This window comes from Malania oleifera, chromosome 5 (assembly GCF_029873635.1).
Source record: "Malania oleifera isolate guangnan ecotype guangnan chromosome 5, ASM2987363v1, whole genome shotgun sequence".
In the NCBI taxonomy this organism is placed as follows: domain Eukaryota; kingdom Viridiplantae; phylum Streptophyta; class Magnoliopsida; order Santalales; family Ximeniaceae; genus Malania; species Malania oleifera.
Genome location: NC_080421.1, coordinates 66,809,651 through 66,833,465, shown reverse-complemented (window position 1 = coordinate 66,833,465; position 23,815 = coordinate 66,809,651). Strand labels below are relative to the sequence as shown.

Below are 23,815 nucleotides of genomic sequence, written 5' to 3'. Positions count from 1 at the left end.
ATAATCCAACTCTATAAAAAAGCAACCTCACTTCACAATAACACGCAATTAGATGACGTCTAGTATTTGTAAATGTGATAATTGATTTTGGTCTCTGCAATGGCAGACCCTTGCTGACTCTACAGTCAAGAAGGGGAGGTTTGAGCTACCCTAATCTTCAAGGGTCCCTTCGAGTTGATAGGGCGTTTTGAGCAGTGAAGGTTTTTCAATCATGCAATTTTGAGCCTTATAATTGGATCCTTTTTCTCAAGATTTGTTGAACTTTTTAAGTGCACTTTCAAATATAAGAAAATTTTTACATCATGCAAATGAACATGAAACACAAACATTATTATTTACAGCGTCGTGTCCAGAGGGAATAGGATACAACAACACACCATCATAAGCCTTATTTAATGCAATACTCACCTCGAATCTTTATGGCCCGTAAGCTACTCCCAACTCCATACATGCTCCAAGCATACCTACCTTATTTTAAGGTTCCACAATGATCTTCCCAGTAGCATGTCCATCAATGCTCTTGGCCCAAGCGTCCTCAGCCTTGGCCAGAGGATGTTTCGAGTCGATCACCGTCTTAAGCTTCCCCTCCTTCACCAACGTAACCAAATAATTGAGGTTCTCAGCCTTGGGAGACAAAAACAATGGAACCAACTGCTTCTTAGAGAAGGTGAGTTTCTTTAGCACAAAAGTCAGCATGGCATTAGGCTTGGGAGTAATATCTATCACCTTGCCGTTTGTGCTCAGATTTGGCTCGAAAGTAGACCAAGGAATTCCCGTTGCACAGTGTATCACAGCATCATACTTCCTTCCGGAGGGGCTTTTCAGTGCCGCTCCTTCGGGCATCCTGTAGTCCAGAACTTCATCTGCCCCTAAACTCTTCACAAAATCAATATTGCGGGCACCACAAGTGGCAGTCACATGAGTATTGCCTAACTTCGCCAGCTGAACGGCATAATGACCAACCCCACCGGAGGCAGCAGTTACTAGAATATTCACCTGTGGGCCACTTCTGTCGAGCTTTATCCCAGCAGTTTGGGTAAGGGCCTGGTGGGCTGTAAGACCAGCAACAGGCAAACCTGCACCTTCAGCAGCCAATACTTCAGGTGGCCTAAAAACTGTCAAGCTCTCCTTGGCAAGGGCAAATTCGGCTAGTCCACCTCCATTCTTTCAGATACGATATCATGGAAATTCAAAAACCACCAACAGCAAGTGAACAATAATAGAAACAAATAAATCAAAAATGAAAAGTGATGTTTAAAGACAAAATAATAATAATAGAATGTGGATGCATTCCAGTATGCACATCCAGAAACACATTTTCCTCCGCGCAAGGGTCAAAAAGAAAGAAAAACAAAGATCAAAAAAATAAAACAAAAGAAATGCTTATTATAAACTGAACCATGACCAAAAGAAGATGAAATAGAGTAGGCCCGTGATATCACTGGACCATGCCTTTTCCAACACAAAAACAGAAACAAAACCATCATTTACAGAAAGAAGGGAGAAAAACCTTATTTATCTGTTGAAAATGGCTAGACATGGTGTGGACATTGCAATGACTTGATTCAATATGAATGCAAGCCAGCCAAGAGCATGAGGCTATGAAGAACTTTTGCCTTTCTTTCGAGTCTTCGACTAGTCAAAAAAGAGGGCTATTAGTCTGGAGCAAAAAAAGCAAGAGGTGGTCCCATGAAACACTTTTATATCATTAAGAAAATCAAGGATACAACTATGCCTCTTAACCATGTCCCTTATGTTGTCACCAAGATTGATTAACCAGGAGGATAATTTGGCCATGGTGGATGCAAATACTTCTGAGTCCTCATTGTTACACATCCCTAAGCTGCATTTGTATGCACCAAAACAACCCCACCCCACCCCACCCCACCCCACCTCCCACCCCCAAACCCAAAAAAAAACCAAAAGGAGAGGAGAAAAGAATCAGGTCACTCTGTTGACATTGCTAGGGAGCATTTTCCTTATGTAGAGTTAAGTTTTTACCCCTCGCCTTTATTTTTGGAAAGAACAAGCATATCAAGAAGAGAGAAAAAAGTGTTAGTACAACAGCGAGGATAAGACATCCACCTACAGACCAACAAAAGCAACAAATTGTGCTGGAAGTAAGAAACCAATCTTGATAAAACAATCAAAAGAAAATTCCCACAAAGAAGCAAGGAAAACAATTGTCACAAGGCAAATGGAGAGGCATAGACCGACCATTGAAAACATGGGCAATCCTCACCAACCAAATACCACGAAAATACAAGCATTTAATTAACATAATGCCTTCCAAGGGCTCTATAGGAAAACAAGAAAGCCACCAAGGAATTCTGACACACTCAACACTCACCAAACAATCCAAATTAGTCGTAACCCGCCAAACAATCCAAATTAGTCGTACCATCAAGTAACAAGCCCCACAGCCTCCCAATCACTGTTTCTGCAAAAATGAAAATTTTAATTCCTTCTTTTTTAACTAAGAAACAGGCCAATAACAGAGCTGGCAACTGAAAAAAGTAGCTGGAGAAACCGAAAATAACTATGTAGCAGTCAAACCGAATTAACCAACTGATTCATTCAGTTCGGTTCTGTTAATTTCTAGTTCGGTTCGGTTTGGTTCGGTTCGGTTTCAGAATGAGATAATTTTGGGTATTCAATTTTCGGTTCGAGTATGGGGAAACTGTATTTCGGTTAACCGAATTACCCAAATTTTTCATTAATTAATAATTAAATATAAATTAGTAAATTATATGATGCATGTTTTTTAGGCAAGGCGACGGCAATGGTGAGTTTGAATTACCTGAAATTCGAAGAGATAAAAGCCGAAGCATAGAATAGAAAGAATGTATATGTGAGGAGCAGAGAAACCACTCACCGTGCCTCCATTTGCTTTTTCCACAACCGTCTATACACAGTCTCATCCTTCTCAAATGTAGAAAGCCGTACCTTAATTCACACGCTTCTCTCACGATAATCGAATCCACAACATGCCAAAATCCATTGTTAATTCTATTTTTGTTCTTTCAACAATCTTTTGAGTGTAAGTTTGGTATAATTTCGATTGTCAATTTGGATTCTCAAGCACTAATTTGGGAGATGAACAAATAACGGCCCCTTGAGCCTCTTGATTTCTTCATTTGGACTGTTGAGGTACCGATTTCTCATTTTTCTGGTTTATTCAAGTATTTGATTGTGATCCTTGTTGTGTTAGCAGATCTTGTCTAATTTGCATTTTATTTAATTGTAAGATTTTTTGGTGAATTTGGTCCAATAAATTATACAATCATATTTTGTTTTTCATAATTAATTTTATTCAGTTAACCAAATTACCCGAAAATTCGGTTCGGTTGGGTACGGTTTGGTTAAAGCAATCAATTCGGTCGGTTTGGCTATAGGTTAGGGATAACAGAAAAAACTCGGTTAATTGGCCGAATTGACCAAACCGACCATTTGCACACCCCTACCCTCTTTCCATATTTTCTCCCTAACCAATGCCTAGAATACCAGCAAGTAACAACTCTCAGCCATACATATGCAAAGGATTTTGAATGGTGATCCACCCCCACAAAGAAATTAACAAAATTCTTGAAACTAATAGCAGCTCAGATAGAAGACCTGCATCCTCGCTATGTAATATGTGTTTGAAGAATTTGAGCAAAACAATGAATTCACAACCACCAACAAAATCCCAACCATCTCTCAATAAAGCATGTCATTTAATGACACCGAATTTTAGAAGTCTGCCATATCAAACTCATGAGTGCAAAGATTAAAGAAACTAAAAGAATTGTGAATGAGACTTACAGCATGGCTAAGCATGGCCACCACTTTGTCACCAGCTTTGAAGTTCGTGACTTGTGGACCAGCCTCAACAACCTCTCCCGATACATCAGTTACTGTTCTCCACAAAAACCAAAAGACAGAAATAGACTTTTAAAATTTTTCAAAATTTTGGAGTATAGATAGCAACACTAAACATAAGCAACCGGGTAGAGTAAGATCAGATGTATCCAGCAAATAAATAAACAAGAAAGAGAAATTGAAATTTAAGAATCACAACGGTTCTAAAGTATACATCAACTACTTTTCGGCTCACGTTTCACATGGGTCCTGTACATATCTGTAAAATATTATAAAAAATAGATAACATATATCTAATAATATCTCTTTTCTAGTTAAGTAACTTTGTTCACATACAATGATGAACTAACCCACTAAATCATGCAATAATGTAAAACTAGATCTGTCATACTTTTTATTTCAATTCAGTTATTCAGTTACTACTGATAAAAAATTATGCATCAAAAAAAGCATTATAAATTTGTGCATCATCATATCCTAAAAAGTTAATCATAAATCCACAAATCCTTCAAAAATAGAACATCCTAAAACTATGATTCTTGTGTCCATTTATTATTATCTGTTGTATAAAGTCCTTTAAATGTTGTTAAAATGTGTAAATAAATCTAGTGAGCTTCAAAAGTACAAAAAAACTGACTTCGAATCTTCAATATAAAGAAAACAAAACACAACTTGAATAATTACTCATTGATCATACATTCAGGATTTTCGGAGTCCTAAAGTCATATCCGTATAAATTCTACAATATTAAATTTCTACTATTATCCAAATAATCATTATTAACAAAAGGCAATTGATTAATAGCATATGGGGATGCTATAGCTGCAATTAGTGGACAGAATGAATCCTGGCCCCACTGCTTTTCCTTTCTACCCGCGTTGGGTTAATTGATCATGCGTAAATGCATGAAATTTCGGACCTTGGATTTGGATTTATGTAGATTTGAACATGAAACAGTACAAAGTTGTCTTGAGTTTTGCACAAATCCGTGCAAATACAAATCCAAGGTGCAAAATCATGCTCCAATACACCTCTAATCTCATGTCTTGGAATTCTCTATAACCTTATGAATATTTTAAAATTAAAAATTAAACAAAAAAAAGTTTCTGGAATTTATGGTGCAAATGGATTGAAAAATATATTGCTATGCCATCCTTCCCCATTCTTATTAATTGCTCTCCCTCTGGTTCTTTCCACTCTTCTAGAGGCTTATGGCAACAAGAACACCCCCCCCCCCCCCCCCTCTCCTTTGTTTTCCAATATGGTAATGGAAATTCTGTGTCTTTTGCTGCAAAAAACCAGAGGGGCAAGACTATTTAAGGGGCTCAATGTTGGAAGAAACAAAAGGGAAATGGAAGTTCCTAACCTCCTTTTTGTTGACAATAGCATAATCTTTTTTTGGGGTGGAAGATGATACATCCTTTGTAGTTTCGAAGCAATTTAGGGGTTGAAATTGGTTGGGGGGGGGGGGGGGGAGTGAGCTTTTGCACATCCGCAATGAGAATGAAGGCATCCTTCTAGGTGGTATTTTGAGCTACAAGTTGGAGGCTTTTTCCTTTGAACTTTTTAGAGCTTCCTCCAGGAGCCAAGTACAAGGATATTAAGAATTTGAGAGCCTGAGAGGTTAAAAAACTAGCTGAATGGAAACGAAATTAACTCTAAAAAAGCGGAAAACACCCTCATCGAATGCACTCTCTCAAATCTCTAGGTGCACTACTTGTCCCTCTTTCCAATCCCATACTCATTGGCCAAAAGGCTTGAAAACATCCAGAAAAGATTCCTTTGGAGAAAAATGGGAGAGGATATCAAATGCCATTTGGTTAAAAGGGGAGTTCTCGAGAAACCCGTGCAAATAGATGGCTTGGATCTCAAATCTCTCATTTTGTTCAACAAAGCCTTTCTCAGTAAATGCCTTCATGAAATAGAGGGACTATATTAGAGAAAGATTGTTGCTTCAACATACAGCCTTGCTCACAATGATAGACTTCCAAGGAAGTTGGAGAAACCCATGGGGTAGGTTCCTGGAAATGTATAAGGAAAGGTAGAGAAGACTTCTTCGGCCATCACTCACATTGGTAATGGGGGCAATATCTTCTTTTGGCTTGACCTACGTTGTGAAATAACGGCGGCGCGCCCCCCCACCCACCACTAGCATTCAATTTCCTTACATTTTCAGTGGCATGTGATGCAGATGCTCAGGTAACTATGCATTTTCATCTCTTAGACAATGGAGCGATTTGGTACAATCCTATTGTCAGAAAGGTCCACAACAGGGAGGTTGACATTTTTGCTGATTTTTTTGGTTGCACACACAACAGAAATCCTCTTATGACAAATCCTAATAAGTTTAAGTCGATGCCTAACAAAATGGGAGCTTTGCATTCAGCTCCTTCTACAGCAATCTAGATAACCTGCTGAGATCAGAACCAGCTACCCTTGGGAAGCTATCTGGAAATCTCTGGTCCCCAACCAAAGTAGCTTTTTTGCTTGGGAGAAAGCTCTGGGGACGATACTATTAACAACCTTCAGAAAAGGAGAATATCTTTGTTAACAGATTTTTTGCGAGAAGAAGACACTGAATCATAGTTGTTAAAATCATATGATTCTCTATTTGAATCATACGATTCATATTGAGAAAGGCATAAATTGATTTAAATCGCCTGGGAGAGTTGCACATGACAGTGAACCAAGGTCAAACGTATGATTCACCTGGTAAATCGGTGAACCAAATCAAATCACGCATATCATAAGATTCAGATGCAACTCCTCTAAAACCCAACTTAAAGATTTTAAAAAAATTTTCTTTTTTCATGGTGGCCTTCTATTTGCTATTTACATGAGTCCTGCTCTCCAAGAGAGAAGAAAGAAGTCTGTTGGCCCTCACTCTGCACCTCTTATTTCTGCCATTAGGGAAGATTAGAAGAAAACCAGAGCTAGAGAAGGAAACCTGTCTTGAGAAGAAAACCAAAGTCAACTAGGTGGGTGAGCTTTTGGTTGGCATGTTGCCCTCTCCACTCGTCTGGATTTAAAATCTGAATTTTCTTAGTTTTTATATTTTAGTAAGTTTTGTTATGTTTTTTATTTACTTTGTCTTCTTGTTAAACACCATAAAGTTCAAATTGTTATTTTTTCTCATTGAGTCATTACTTTAAAAACCATAAAGTTCAATTCTTCATTAAGTTTTTCTTGTTTCCTCTGCTTATTATTTTTTAAAGAAAGAATGCATATGAATTTTTTATCGTCAAACATTTAAACTTAGATCATAAGCATGAATTTCAATTTTTTAAAATTTTTTGTGCATCCTTATATTACTTTTGAATGTAGCTTTAGTTTTGAGTCACAGAACAAGTGTTATAACTAAATTTGATTCTTGATAGACGTGGAATGGTTAGATCATGGTATATCTTGCTTATATGGCTAGTTTTCCTTTTATATCAATATATGTATGAGTTAAATAGACCGTGGTAGGAGTAAGACCTACAAAACTTACTTCAAAGGCAAGCGCCATTCCAATTATCACCATGGGTGATCCATATTTGTATTTTACGATTTTATTTGTTTTACATTTATGCAAATCATTAGGAATTGATTTTTCAAATTTTACACCAAATCTAAGGATTTGATTCGATTCTCAATTCTCAATTAATGAAATTGGGTTTTCAAGTCACGATTCAAATCTCGATTTGACAATATACACTGAATCCATAGATCACATACTCCTTCACAGTTTTAGGAAGAATCTAGAAACGTCTAGAATCTATCAACTGTTCTGGTCTGTCGGCTTTGGGTTACAACTAAGATCATAAAGGATGAGATTTGGGCCTAGAGAGGCATTTATTCAAGCAAAGAAAGGAAAAAGCCATGATCCTAATCCCTACCACCATTTCTTGAATTGTTTGGAGGGAAAGGAACAAAAGAGCTTTTGAAAGATCATCTATGTCACTTCCAATACTCAGAGAGAGATGGCGTACCACTCTTACTAGCTAGTACCACGCAGTCCACGCTTACTATACTTATATATGCCTGCACAATTCTTGATTTTCTGGTAACTTGGATCACAAGTGATACATTTCTTCCTCTTTTTTTTCTCCTTCTGTCTCTCTTTCTTGTAACCAGGTCACACCCCCTTGGTGTCCTTTTCTCCTTTTTATCAAATATATATATATAGTATACGGGGACACCTATCAAAAGAAAAAACTCATCAGAACATGAAGGATATTACCAATGGTGTTTGCCAACTGGGAGTCAATTCTCTTAAAAAAAGCACAAAAGTGTGTTAAATACAACCAATAGATCCTTGAATAATTGGGAGATGTCAACAAGGAATACAATGACAACAACCACCACCACTACTAGGCATTTTCCCTTTTTTTTATTCCATTTTAGCAAACTAAATTGACACTGGATAATAGAATACTTAAGTATAAGTTAGATAATACTTAGAAAGGGTGAAACTTCCATCCTAAATATTCACACATAACACTTGTACTGCACCTTTTAAATGGAAATATCATTTGGAATGTAACACAATCAAGCTTGGAATGCGATGAATGCGACTGACAAGAAATGTGGGATAATCTGAGAATCAGCAGAAATTCTGACAGGTTTTACTATGCGCAGCTTACTACTGAGAGAATATTGTGATCAACCACATGGCAGTGTTTGGGGGAAAAAAAAAACCATAGTCAGGACACAAGAACCACAAGTCGATTAAAATTTTCAGCCTAGGTCACACATGAAGCATGCCACGTTTTTCTTCCTTTTTGGACCCCAAATGACACATCAATAATCCTATATCTTAGAATAATAAAACAGATGACGAAGATGATCTCTAACCTGCATATGTTCATCAGCCTACCATGCTTATGCCTATAACCCTTCATTGCCACAACAACAACAACCAAGCCTTAGTCCCACCAGGTGGGTTTTGCCACATGAACTCTCTTCCTCCATTCCATACAATCTAGGGCAATATACTCTGAAAGTTGGAGTATTGCTGAATCCATATTCATGGTCTAAGTTATTCTCAGACAACTCCACCCCCTCCTATTGCCAATAACATTAACAAGCCCTCTCCACCTCAATGGTATATCAGTTGGCCTACGTTGCAAGTACCCAAACATCTTAAATGCCCTTTCCCTGTATCATCTCCTTTGTGTGCTACTCCTAGGTTACACATACCACACATGCCTTCACTCCTTAATGATATTTTTGAGTTACACCATTTCTTTATGTAGAATTATTAGAGATATCTGTCAGCCTTTATTAGAGGCTGATCTTTAGGAGATTTACAGCTAACAAATCAGTTGATTTGTTAGCTATTTTTGGTTCTACGATCCTAGGGGATTAGGGTAGCATGTTACCCGATTCTATAGATAGTCTTTCCTATTTTACTGCTTTCCATTTTAAATAGGACATTCTATTTTCAGTAGGTTGTAAATATCCCTAGTAATTAGATGAGAATTATCATCTATTTAAAGGGAATGCAATCTTTTTCATGGGTGAGTGGAATATTCAGTTCTCTTTTCCACAGTTCAACATGGTATTAGAGCATCCTGTGAACCCTAATCAACCCATATGACCAAATACGGTATGGCCACTGGGAGATGCAACTCCACCCCTTCAGTCTCAAACGTCACCACCAATCAGGAAGCCATGGTCTCAGGCAACAATAGCATTTCAAATAGCAGCCTCATGCCCATTACAGGACACAAACTTAATGGGAATAACTATCTCCAATGATCCCATTCCGTGATGATGTTTATATGCAGAAAGGGAAAGGATGATTATCTCTCAGGAGTTGTAGCCCAACCAAGCAAGGATGATGCGAAGTTCAAAACATGGAAATCAAAAAATAACATGGTCATGTCATGGCTCATTAATTCCATGACAAATGACATTGGAGAAAATTTTCTTCTCTACGAAACAGCGAAGGAGATTTGGGAAGCTACCATGGAAACGTATTCTAACAATGAGAATACAACTGAATTATTCGAGGTGGAAAGTGTTCTCCATGACTTATGTTAAGAAGATTTGACAGTGACCCAATACTTCAACACCCTCAACCGCTACTAGCAACAGCTGGACTTATTCGAGGAGCACTATTGGAGTTGTCTCGAAGATGGAATCAAGTACAAACAAATTGTTGAAAAAGAAAAGAATTTATAAATTTCTGATTGGATTAAATAATAATCTTGATGAAGTACAAGGAAGAATCCTAGGATCCAAACCACTGCCAAACATCCGAGAAGCCATTTCAGAATTTCCCTAAGAGGAGAGTTGAAAGAAGATAATGATGGGCCCTCAAGATTCTACAACCAACTTGGAGAGTTCAGCCCTTGCGGTTCGAGGAAATCCATATAACAGCAGTGACAGTATACCAAAGAAAGGGAGGCCGTGGTGTGACCATTGTCGATGTCCTGGTCACACCAAAGACACTTGCTGGAAAATCCACTGTAAACCCACAGATTGGAAACCTTTTTGCTCTGCCAATGACAGAGAAGGATAGAGAAATTTCATCTCCATAGATGAAAAACCAACACCACCCGAGCCCAGTCTCTTCAACAAGGAGCAATTGGAATTATTGCAGAAAATGTTCAACCAATCTTCAACAGCCCCTACTACTGTGGTTAGTACCGGTTCTTTGGCACACAAAGGTAATTTTTTAAGTGCTTTTATTGTTAAAAAGGAGAAGCTAGGTCCATGGATTATAGACTCAAGAGCATTGGACCATATGACCGGAGATAGAAAAATGTTTCGTACTTATAGTCCCTATTATGAAAATTTAACAGTCAAGATAGCAGATGGTTCACTCTCAAAGGTGGCTGGTACAGATTTTGTTAAAATTTCAGAGAACCTAACTCTTAACTCAGTTCTATTAGTGCCAAACTTGGATTGCAATTTACTGTCTATTAGTAAACTCCCTCAGGATCTCAATTGTGTTACTAAATTTTTCCCAAATATGTGTGAATTTCAGGTCTTGGATTTGGGGAAGACGATTGGCAATGCTAAGATGTGTTCGAGGCTCTATCTTCTCGAGGTTAGTGATCCTCCTGAAGGAACAACTCACAAATCCAATTGTTTAGTGTGTAGAAGTCAAATTTATTATTCTATCATTCATTCTAATAATGATAGTGCAATTATGTTATGGCACTATAGGTTAGGACATCCAAATTTATTGTATCTCGAGAAACTCTTTCCTTCATTATTCAATAATAAAAATCCAAATGATTTTCAGTGTGAGATGAGTCAATTTTAAAAACATGTTCGCAACTCTTATCCCAACCGACCCTACAGAGCATCCCAACCCTTTTCAATGATTCATAGTGATGTGTGGAGGCCATCTAGGATCAAGAATATTATTGGATCTCGCTAGTTTATATCTTTTATAGATGATCACACTAGACTTGCCTAGATATTCCTCATGAAAGAAAAGTCAGAGGCAGGTCAGATTTTCAAAAATTTTAACAGCATCATCCAAACACAATTCCAAGCAAAAATACAGATAGTGAAAACTGATAATGCCAAAGAATATTTCAAATCCATTCTTGATGATTATCTCTTTAGTTAAGGTATAATATATCAAAGTTCCTATGTCGACACTCAGCAAATTGGAATTATCTCTTTAGTTAAGGTATAATATATCAAAGTTCCTATGTCGACACTCAGCAAATTGGAATTGCTGAAAGAAAAAACCGGCACCTACTAGATGTTGCCCGCTCCCTCATGTTCTCTACACATGTACCGAAACACTTTTGGGGTGAAGCTATTCTCATTGCAGCCCACCTCATATATAGGATGCCCTCTCACGTTCTGAATTCCAAACTCCCTGTCAAACTCTACTTCAATCATTTCCTAATACTCGACTCCTCTCCACTATTCCCTTCAATGTATTCGGGTGCTCAGCTTTTGTTCATGTTCATAATCAACACCGGGGTAAACTTGATCCTAGAGCCCTTAAGTGCATTTTTCTTGGATACTCTCCAAACCAAAAGGGTTATAAATGCTATTAACTAGCTACTAAAAGATATTATCACTCCATGGATGTCACCTTTTTTGAGCAACAACCATATTACCCCAAATATGAAATTCAGGGGGAGATCACACAAGAATTCCAGTTTTGGGATATTGAAGAGTTATCTCACCCTTCTTTTGATTTTGGCCCTTCTCACCTATCACAAATTTCTGAATCTACTCTAACTACTGACTCCATTTCTCCTTCACATCCCTTCTTAGAATCTCCTTTGAAACATCAGCATTTGGACGCTATTCAACCAACAAAAAATGATGAGTTGATTACCTATTCATAGAGGAGAAGGAACCAAAAGGAGATAGAACAACAAGCAACCCTTGAGCAAATCCAAGAGTCTGATCCGAGCCCTAGATCAAGTGAAAATCCATCAAGTAACCCTAATCACGAGACTTCCCATAATGAGTTAGCTAATGATGACAGTGATTGTCCTATTGCTATGAGAAAAGGTGTGAGATCATGCACAAAACACCCAATATACACTTTTGTGTCATATCAAGGGCTGTCATTGGATTTTAGATCTTTTGTTGCCAACCTTGACAAAATCCAGGTTCCTAATAACATACAAGAGGCTCTCGGTATACCTAAATGGAAGTCTGTTGTTTGGGAAGAAATCAGTGCACTAGAAAAGAATAAAACATAGGAGATCACGGAATTACCAAATGAAAAATGCCCAGTAGGTTGCAAATGGATATTCACAGTGAAATACAACGAAGATGGAAGTGTTAAAAGATTCAAAGCTCGACTGGTAACAAAAGGATTCACTCAATCATATGGAATCGACTATGAAGAGACATTTGGCCCTGTACCCAAGTTAAATACAGTGTGGATCCTCTTATCTTTGGAAGCAAATTTAGACTAGCCTCTTCACCAACTAGATGTCAAGAATGGCTTCCTCAATGGAGACCTTGCTGAAGAAGTCTACATGGAAATTCCTCATGGATTCGAGACACAAGCTACACACAACAAAGTCTGCAAACTCAGTTTATATGGGCTCAAGCAATCCCCAAGAGCCTAATTCAAGAGATTCACAAAGGTAGTCAAGAGGTATGACTATTCTCAATGTCAATCAGATCATACACTATTTGTTAAATACTCTCCTTAAGAAAAAATTTCTATCCTCATTGTACATGTGGACGACATCATTCTAACGGGAGATTATGAGGAGGAAATGAGTAGTCTCAAAAGTATTCTAGCTAAAGAATTCGAAATCAAGGACCTTGGGAATCTCAAATACTTCCTAGGCATGGAAGTGGCACGATCAAGGAAGGAAATCTTTGTCTCCCAAAGGAAATATGTTCTCAATCTTTTGAAAGAGACTGGGATGCTCGGATGCAAGCCAGCAGATACTCCTATGGATTCAACAACCAAACTAGGAGCCACGGAAGACAGACCACCAGTGGATAGAGGCAAATATCAAAGACTAGTTGGAAAACTTATATATTTATCTCACACCCGACCTGATATTGGCTTCTCTGTCAGTATGGTGAGTCAAATGATGAACAATCCCAATTAAGAACATATGGAGGCAGTTTATAGAATCCTACAATATCTGAAGCTAACACCTGGTAAAAGATTATTTTTTGAGAAGAATCAAAGAAGAGATAATGAAGTATTCGGTGATGCAGATTAGGCAGGATCAATACATGATCGAAGGTCAACTTCTGGGTACTGCACATATGTGTGGGGAAACCTAGTTAAATGGCAAAGTAAGAAGCAATTAGTTGTGTCAAGAAACAGTGCAGAAGCTGAATCAGGGCAATGGCACATGGCATCTGTGAAGGAATATGGCTAAGAAGGCTTCTAAAGGAATTAAAGATTTCAGGTGAAGAACCCATGAAGATGTTCTGTGACAATCAAGTCAACCATCAGCATTGCAAAGAACCAAGTGCATCATGATAGAACAAAACACGTGGAGATTGATCGACATTTCATAAAAGAAAAAATGAGGAAGGAATAATCAAGATGTTGTATGTGCCTACATGTCTCCAAACAATCGATATCCTTACAAAGGCTCTGCCAAGAAAGAATTTTGATGATCTGAGTTCCAAGCTAGGCCTAATCAATAGTTACATCCCAACTTGAGGGAGAGTGTAGAATTATTAGTTATCTGTCAACCTTTATTAGAGGCTGATCTTAAGAATATTTACAGGTAACAAATCAATTGATTTGTTAGCTATTTTTGGTTCCACGATCCTAGGGGATTTGGGTTGCATGTTACCTGATTCTGTAGATAGTCTTTCCTATTTTACTACTTTCCATTTTAAATAGGATATTCTACTTTCAGTAGGTTGTAAATATCCCTAGTAATTAGATGAGAATTCCCATCTATTTAAAGGGAATGTAATTGTTTTCATTGGTGAGTGGAATATTCAGTTTTCTTTTCCACAGTTCAACACTTTATGATAGCATTCACATTTTAACTTTTAGTTTTTTGATATGCTACTCTTTACTTACTCAACATTCCGACTCATCTAGCATAGCACATCTTATAAAAATTTCCTCATAATTTTAGTGGTTTCTTCCAATCACACAACACACTCAAAGCACTTTTCCATTTTATGCAAGCTACTTCAACCCTTTTCATTTTTTTTTTTAATAGCAAAATAAATTTATTAAGAAAGAGAGGAGAGAATTATAGCAAATTAGAGGACAAGAGACTCTCAAAGCAGGAAGGAACAAACCAAAATTTAAAAATAAAATACAAAAGAAGGTAATGAATAAATAAAAGAACTACCAACCCCTAATTTAAAAAAACCCTCTTTAAGAAGCCCTTCCCTCTGTAATCATGGTCTTAAATTTCCATGAAATTGTCAAAATTTCTATAAAATTTTTTTATTTACATCACCCTCAAGAATTGAAATGGCAGTTGATTTCCGTTTTATATAATTTCCATCAAAATTTCAACGAATTATCCGAAATTTATTGAAATCATAAAACTTAGCGAAACTTGTCAAAATTTTAACTATGGAATGAAATTTTTGCAAAATTCAAATGAGAGATTTAGGAGCGAAATGAAATTTCTATATTAATTTACTTTATTGTTTTTATTGAAACAAAAAGATTATTACAAGGGCTTTGATATTATGTGAAAAAAATAAAGTTACAACATTTTATCTAACCATTCATGCCTAAATTATCATTATCTGTATAATAAATAACATTTAAATGATTTGGGAATTTCATTTATATTAACTAAATAAGTTTAATGCACAATATCTTATAGATATGTTTGATACACATATTTTATTACAATTTTTCCACCTTATACACGACATAGATGTATTTAACTTGTAATATAATAGTCCTAAAATTTATATTATTATGTCTATTGACCATTTCTAAAGTTTCATAAAAGAATTCCATGTTTTACAACTGATTTCCATTATTTTTGAAAAAATCGAAATAGAAATTGACAACAAAATCAAAATTTCTGTTGAAATTTCTGTACTTTTGGAGCTTCGAAATTTGAGTCAAATACTCGAAATCAAAATTTAAGACCTTGTTAGTAATTGATGGTGCTCTGTAATCTTGTTAGTTCTTGCTGCCTTCTAAACTTTTTTCTATTAGAACCATCCAATTGAACTTCATTCCCTCCTGGGTCAACCAGCCATAGTCCCATATCATTCAGAATGAATTTTTCGAGCACCAATATCCTGCGTGCCCTAATCTCCTCCACTGAAGTAATAACCCATCCCCACAATGATTAGTCACAGCCAAGTCCACGCCCAACTCCCCCTCCTAAAAAATAGAAACATCATCTTAACCTTGAAGCAGAGAAAGAGGTACATAAGAAATACCCCCTAGTGTGTCAAATGAATCAGAAATATAATCCATATTTTCACAAATCTCATCCAACAAAAGACCACTATCACAAGTAAAGTCACTGTCATGATGTCCTCCTCTGAGTTATCCCCCCCCCCCCCCCCCAATTCTTTTTTTCCCTTTGAGAATAATTACCTCCTTCGGCTAAGCTAGACTCACAAAAATTCTGAAATTCCTGAACATAAAACTTTCCAACATCAGCAGGTTTTAAAAAAAACTTCTCCCTGCAAACTTGAGTTCTTACAACTTTTATGAAAAAAAAAAATTTTCATACCTTTCCATTCGTTCCTCAAACTCCGCCTATGATGCACTTAATGTCCTAATTTTTTCACACATAGCCAGTCCCAAGCTTGGGTAAAGGAGGAGGGTTGCATTAGATAGCTGAAAGCCAAGGTCAAATTTGTCAAATCACTATGATATGAATCCTTACCAAATATTTGTTGGGGTGTCCCCGACGAGTGATGCGTTGCACTTGTACCATTTTTGTGTAGCGAAAAGTGCACGGGGTAGGCTAGGTCGTCGCCCCGAAGCGACGCGCCGTGTCGGCGCCTGGGTACGGTGTCAAATATGTAAGGGTTCCTACATCATTTTGAACGTGGGCAAGTCAAGAAGTTCAGGAAACTAGGATTAGATTAGCAACATGGAATATAGGGGCACTTACGAGTAAAAGCATGGAAATTGTGGACACAATGATTAGAAGAAGAAGCATTAATACAATTTGCTTTAAAGAAACTAAGTGAGTGGGGGAAAAAGCCAGAGAAATTGATAAATCAGGATTTAAACTTTGGTATAGTGGAAAAGAAAAACATAAGAATGGAGTAGAAATTATTATAGACAAAAACTTAAAAGTCGTTGTTGATGTAAACAAAGTAGTGGATAGAATTATAAAAATCAAGATGGTATTAGGCCAATAGATAATAAATATCATAGTGCTTATGCTCTTCAAGCAGGCTTAGCTGAAAATCTTAAAAGACAATTTTGGGAAGATATGGATAGTATTATACAATGCATACCGGAGACTGAGAAAATATTTATAGGAGGAGATCTGAATGGGCATATTGGAAGGGATAGTAAAAGTTATGAGAGGGTAGATAGAGGATATGGATATGGATATGAAGACAAAAATGAGCTTGGGGAGATGATCTTAAACTTCGCTATGTCATATGATTTTAGTACAATAAATACTTACTTTAAGAAGAGAGGAGAACACTTGATAACCTTTAAAAGTGGGCAAAATAGAAGTCAAACAGAATTCTTTTCAAATAGGAGGGTAGATCATTTCTCATGCAAGGATTGTAAAGTTGTATCAGGTGAAAGCCTAACCACACAACTTAGAGTCTTAGTGTTAGATATATGTATTAAAAAAATGGAACAAAAATGATCAAATAAACCAATGTAAGAGAACTAGGTGGTGGAACCTAAAGGGAAAAAATATAATAAAATTTAAAGATAAAATGATTAAATATGGGGATTGGACTATAGAGGATGGGATAATTACAAATACTCTTTGGTGTAGATTAGCTAGCTCTATTAAAAAGATAGCAAAAGAGATTTTAGGTAAATCAAGTGGAAGATTCTCAAATAGCAAAGAAAGTTGGTGGTGGGATAAAGATGTCCAAAAGGCCGTAAAGACAAAAAGAATTTGGTATAAAATGTGGCAAAAATGTAGAAATATGGATAACTTTAAAAAGTATAAGGAAGCGAGAAAAGATGCAAAAAAGGCCGTTAGTGAAGCTAAATACAGATCATTTAATAGTTTGTATGACAGATTAGATACAAAAGAAGAAGAAAGAGATATATTTAAACTTGCTAAAGCTAGAGAAAGGAAGAGTAAGGACTTAGGAAATGTAAAATGTATAAAAAGTGAGGATGATATTGTCTTAGTTAAGGAAAAAGACACTAAAAAAAGATGGCAAAGTTACTTTAGTAAGTTGTTTAATGAAAACCAAATAAAAGGCTTAAACCTGGATTAGACAAATAAGGAAAAGACTAAAAATATGAGATTTATTTGCCAAATTAGAGTCAACAAAGTTAAGTTTGCACTAAAAAAGAGGAAAAATGGGTAAGTTATAGGACTAGATAACATCCCAATTGAAGTTTGGAAATGCTTAGGTGATAACGGAATTATATGGTTAACTAATTTATTTAATACAATTATAAAAACTAAGAAAATGCCAGATGAATGGAGGAAAAGCATTTTAATACCTATATACAAAAATAAAGGAGATATTCAAAATTATAATAACTATCATGGAATTAAACTTATGATTCATACAATGAAACTATGGAAAAGGGTAGTTGAACAAAGATTAAGGTTAGAAACGCTAGTTTCAGAAAATCAATTTGGCTTTATGCCTAGGAGATCTACCACAGAAGTTATATATCTTTGAAGAAGATCAATGGACAAGTTTAGGGAAAAGAAGAGGGACTTGCATATGGTATTTATTGACCTAGAGAAAGTGTGTGATAGGATACCTAGGGAAGTTCTATGGTGGGTTTTAGATGAAAAGGGTGTATGTAGTAGGTCGATTGATGTCATTAAGGATATGTACGATGGAGTAATGACTAGTGTAAGAACTATAGATGGCGAAACTAAAGAATTTTCAATCACCATAAGTATACATCAATGATTTGCTTCGAGCCCTTATCTTTTTTCTTTAGTGATAGACTAACTGACTAAGAGTATTCACAACGAGGTTCCATGTTGTATATTGTTTGCAAATGATGTTTTATCAATTGATGAAACTAGGGGCGGAGTAGAGGTTGAGTTAGAATTATGGAGGTAAGCTTTGAAATCTAGAGGCTTTAGGACAAGTAGAAATAAGACAGAATATATGAAATGTAATTTCAGCAATAGTAGGAGGAATATTAGAGACAAAGTTAAACTTGATGATGAAGAAATAAATCGCGCTTGTAGATTTTGATACCTTGGATCTATTATGTAAGCTGAAGGAGAAATTGTAGATGATGTAATGCATGGAGTTCAAGCAGATTGGGCAAAATGGAGAAGTGCTTCAAGTGTGAATTGTGATTGTAGAATACCCTTAAAATTAAAAGGTAAGTTTTATAGGACGACTATAAGACCAGCTATGCTATATGGATCTGAATGTTGGTGATGAAGAAACAAAATATCCAAAAAGTAAAAGTTGTCGAGAAGAGAATGCTTAGATGGATGAGTGGTATAACACTAAAAGATAAATCAAGGAATAAATATATTCGCTGTAAGTTTGGCGTAACTCCTATAGAAGATAAGATAAGGGAGGGACGACACAAATGGTATGAACACTTGCAACATAGGTCACATATTGCGCTAGTGAGGAAAAGTGAGTTACTGTTGGGGGGCAATAGAAGGGGTACGGGTAGACCTAAAATAACTTGGAAGGAGATAGTGAGTAAGGATTTAATAGCCTTGAATCTGTCAAAAGAAATGGTTCATAATCGCATATATTGGCGGAAAAGGATTCATATAGCCGACCCCACCTAGTGGGACTTAAGGCTTGGTTTTTTTGTCGTTATTGTTGTTGTTCTTATTCCTTCCTCACTGATCGATGCTTATACACCTTCATTTCCACTACCTTTGTACATGCTTTTCATCCTTTCTATCCCCTAAAGTACTTCCCACCTTTGGGCACATCCCATTGCCCAAGTTTTCCTCATTTTGTCATCCATCATATTGCATCTCCTGCTTCTCATGAGAATTCTAGACAATTTATTTATCCCCTAATCCCAACAATCCAACGTTCTGATTTTGCAAAGAAATTTCTGGAAAAGACAATCTACAATTGAATAAGAAGTTGCCAATGCATAATTTCTCCTCTTATCCACTAGCATAGCATCCATATTGTCATACGGTGAAATCCCTTTATTTATATAAGAGCCCCCTACAAGTCGTATCTAAGACTCTTCACTAGTTTTGTTAAAAGAGAATGCTCCCTCTCTAATCCCCTTAGTCTGATTAACCTGGGGCCCTTCAGTAAAAAAGCCACAATAACTCACCAAATGGGCCAAGTTTATTCAAATATTTAAAACATGCCCTACCCTCAGCTAGCAAACCTATGAAACATTACCTGTACTAAAAAATCCACTACTCTGAAGCCCATCATTCTTAGGCCCAATAACGTGATGAGATCCATTACCCAACAAATTTACAGCACAAGGATTAGAAGGCCCACTACTCTCTAGCTCAATATTCACCTCATTGGTCGATTGTTCACTCGCAAGAAACCCTAGTTCTCTGTCTCACTAAATTTACATAATCATTTTTTCTTCCTGATCACATTGTGCCGCTGCTACTGGACTAACTTCATGATGGAAGCCGTCTTTATTTCCGCAATTCACGCACCTCCATCCATGCTCTGACGACTCCAAAGGAGATTTTCCCTTAACAACCTCATTCCACAAAATCTTCCCCCTTTTTTGCCTCTTCTACATCAACCCTATCAAGCTTAGAATCAATCGATACAATTCCCCCAACCAAATCCTGCAGCCCTTCCACAAAGCTTCTCCAGCTACCTCCTTTCAACCCTTCGGAAACAAAAATAAAAGATTGTTGGACTCCTAACTCGACAAATCTACCAAGCCAGATTGGCCTTATCATCATCTACCAAGCCAGATTGGCCTTATCACCATCACACAATTGAATCGCCCAAATTTATTTCTTTCAACAAATCTACTCAACCGAGCCCACACCAAAGTCACATTCTGCAAAATTCATTGTATCATCGACATAGAAGCACTAACCCATCGATTACTTCTCTCATTCCTCGCAATCAAAAACACAATATCTCCCACCCTCGACCTTTCTATTCTCAAATCAAAGGATTTACCTTCGATTTGTACTAATTGTTGGAAATTCTTCTCCATCATGGATTCATGGTTGTCAAAAAATTTCATGGTCAATGAAAAAAGAGGATACCATATGGGGAGAGAGAGAGAGAGAGAGAGAGAGAGAGAGAGAGTGATTAGAGTAATCATCTAACCCTATTTCATTACATCTTCAATTTCTCCTCCAGCTTGCTTCAAAGATCCAAGGTATCCAAATCTACTATAGCTACGAAGTTCTTGACCATGAAGTTTAAGATTTTCTAAAATATTAATCCTAAAATTACGAAAAATACATTTCACATTTCGTGTAGTCATCTTATTTCTACTCCTCATCTTAAAACCTCTAGATTCTAAAGCTTCTCTCCAATTCTAACTTAGCTTCTACACTAGTTTCATCAATATAATTCCTCCTAAAATTACTAAAAATACATTTCATGTATATGTCGTATTTCTACTTATCTAAAAACCTCCAAATTCTAAAGTTTCTCTCTATAATTCAAACAAAGATTATATTGTACACCTAGTCTCATCTATAGAAAATATCATTTCCGAAAAAACATCCACTGAGGAACTTCATTTTGGATATTTCTAGTAAGTTCACCCTTCAGCCAAACAAAAGTATAATGACTTGTACCCTTTTTGTAAACCTTCAGCAATTGGAAATCCCCTAGATTCTCCAACTCTTACTTAATGACTCATATTCTTAATGACATCTATATACCCACAACAAAATCTTTCTTCTTCCAAAATCCACCATAGAACTTCCCTAGATGCCCCATCATAGTCTTTCTCTAGATCAATAAAACCATATACAAGTCCCTCTTCTTTTCCCTAAGCTTCTCCATTAACCTTCTTAATAAATATATAGCTTCTATGGTTGACTTTGTAGGCATTATTAAACAAAATTGATTCTTATGAAACAATTCTAAAGTTATTCTTTGTTGAATTACTGTTTCCCAAAGTATTATAGTATGATTCATAAGTTTAACTCCACAATAGTTATTACAACTTTGTGCCCCCTTTAATTTTTATTTTTTTTTTGTAAAGATATTAGAATGTTTTTTGTCCATTCATTCGGCATTTTCGTAGTCCTTATAAAAAGTTCTTCATTGCTACACAACACGTATTATAAGATTTTAACCCCCCCCCCCCCCCCCCCCAAAAAAGACCCAAACGAAAAAAAAAAAAACTAAAAAAAACTAATGGAAACTGCCATCATCAACAGTGCAAGATGCTTGCTTTATATCAAAAGAGGATCATGAGTGAAAATCACATGAAGTTAATCTTAGATGCATCCTCCTAAGTTTTGAAGTGGTTTCAGGCGTAAAAGTGAATCTGGGAAAAGGTGAAATCGTTCCATTGGGGACTTGTCATCCTGGTCCTCTTCTTGCAAATCTCCTTGGTTGAAAGATCAGAGCCTTCCCGATAAATTATTTAGGCCTCCAGTTAAGATCCAAGTTCAAGGATATAAGGGTATTGGGGATCCCATTGATGGCAGGTTTTTGAAAAAAAAAAGGAGCACTGGTTGGTGAAGGAACTTTCTGTCAAAAGGTAGTAGACTCACTCTCATTAAAAGCACTTGGTCCAATCTCCTCATTTACTTCATGTCTCTTTCCCCCATATCCAGCATGGCTACCATGAGATTTGGAGGGTATTCAAAGAAGATTCCTTCTGGGGAACAAGGGCGAGGTTTTCAAATATAACCTTATTATATGGGGATTGGTTAAACAACCTTTACAAATGGCAGCTTTAGCCTGAGATCCCTTGTTATCTTTAATAAAGCCCTTTTTGGGGAAATGGTTTTGGAGATTCATGACACAGAAAAATCATCTCTGGAGGGGTGTCATCACTGCCAAGTATGGTCTCATCATAATGGTAGGACCTCAAAAAATTCAAAAGAAGCTCATGGTACAGGTGTTTGGAGATATATCAGAAGAGGATGAGAGAATTTTCTTCCCACTCTCATATACTTTCATGTGGGGCATGATATCTAGAGTGGCAAATCCCAACTCAGCTCCTATTTCCCTTCCATCTTCAAACTCACCTGTGAATCTGTGACATTGCTGCCCTTATTAGCCAACACATGGAGTTCACCAGTCAGAAGATTATATGGGATATTCCTTTGAATGGGAATGCTTTGGATTGGGAACTTGATACTCTTACACAGGTTTTTTCAACAGTCTATAAGATTCAATGTCAGGCCAATTCTGATGAGCCCAAATGGGTTTTGATCAAAGATGGGAACTTCATTGTCAGCTCTTTCTACAAACACGTTAGCTTCCCAGCCCAGAGCAGCACTAACTTCCCTTGGAAGCTGATTTGGAGAACGGCAGCCCTTCCCAAGGTTTCCTTTTTTCACTTGGGATGCTGCTCTTGGAAGAATCCTTACCATGGACAATCTTCAGAAAAAAGATTTCTCTCTTGTCAATAGATGCTCTTTATGCTTAGAGCAGGGATCATGTCCTTCTAAATAGTTCAGGGAACAAGAAATTTTGAACCTAGCCATCACAATTGTAAATTAGAAATGAGTCACTACAACTACAATGGAAGGTGAATTGCGGGCTTGGAAAGCAGTCAGACCAAATGAGGAAGAAAATCTCTCTCCCTCATTCCCCTTGCTATTTTTTGAGCACTGTGGAGAGAGCCTTCTTCCAGCTGGCTTTCTTCACCTTCCTTGTGCCACCATCTAAGCAAACATCATTTCCTCCAAGACAATACAGCCATAACCCCATCTTATCCAATAGTTGTTGGGCTTCTACATCCTTCCTATTAATTTCCTTCACAAGAATAGGAAAAATCCCATCCATACATTGCTTCACTTTACCCAGTCCATCTTCCTCAAAATGTGGAGCTCCCCCCAAACCCTCTACAACATACTGTAGGTCCCCAAGTAAATCAAATGCCTCGAACATACCCATACTACTCGCAAAACTCATCCAATAACAAATTGTCATCACATGTAAACTCACCAGTGCATCCTCATCCTCCAACATATCACCCCAATGCTCTTTCTTCTTACCTTTTCATCCAAATCCCTATTTTGACCATTACCATCCACCTGCTTTTTCTCCTTGCCCATTTTATCCAAATCCCTATTTTGACCATTAACTTCCGCCTGCACCCCTATCTCACAAGAATAAACCCAACTGCCCCTAGCCTAATCAGCAATTTCCCTCTTCAATACATTGATAACCCACAACTCAAAACTCAGCCTGAACAACATCCCCACAAACTGTCTGAGCTTTCTCATCCCCACACCCATCAATAGATATTGAA

General features: G+C 36.9%; 1 protein-coding gene across 1 annotated transcript in view; it reads right to left on the bottom strand.

The window, feature by feature from the left end:
* Positions 1 to 252: 252 nt before the first annotated feature.
* Positions 253 to 23,815, bottom strand: part of LOC131156197 (chloroplast envelope quinone oxidoreductase homolog) — a 35,759-nt gene continuing 12,196 nt past the window's right edge. The window contains exons 3-4 of the mRNA XM_058109698.1: positions 3,805 to 3,896; positions 253 to 1,164 (exon numbers count right to left, since the gene is read on the bottom strand). Coding sequence (XP_057965681.1) covers positions 475 to 1,164; positions 3,805 to 3,896 — 782 coding nt within the window. The 3' untranslated portion in view covers positions 253 to 474. The remainder of the gene's footprint in view (positions 1,165 to 3,804; positions 3,897 to 23,815) is intronic.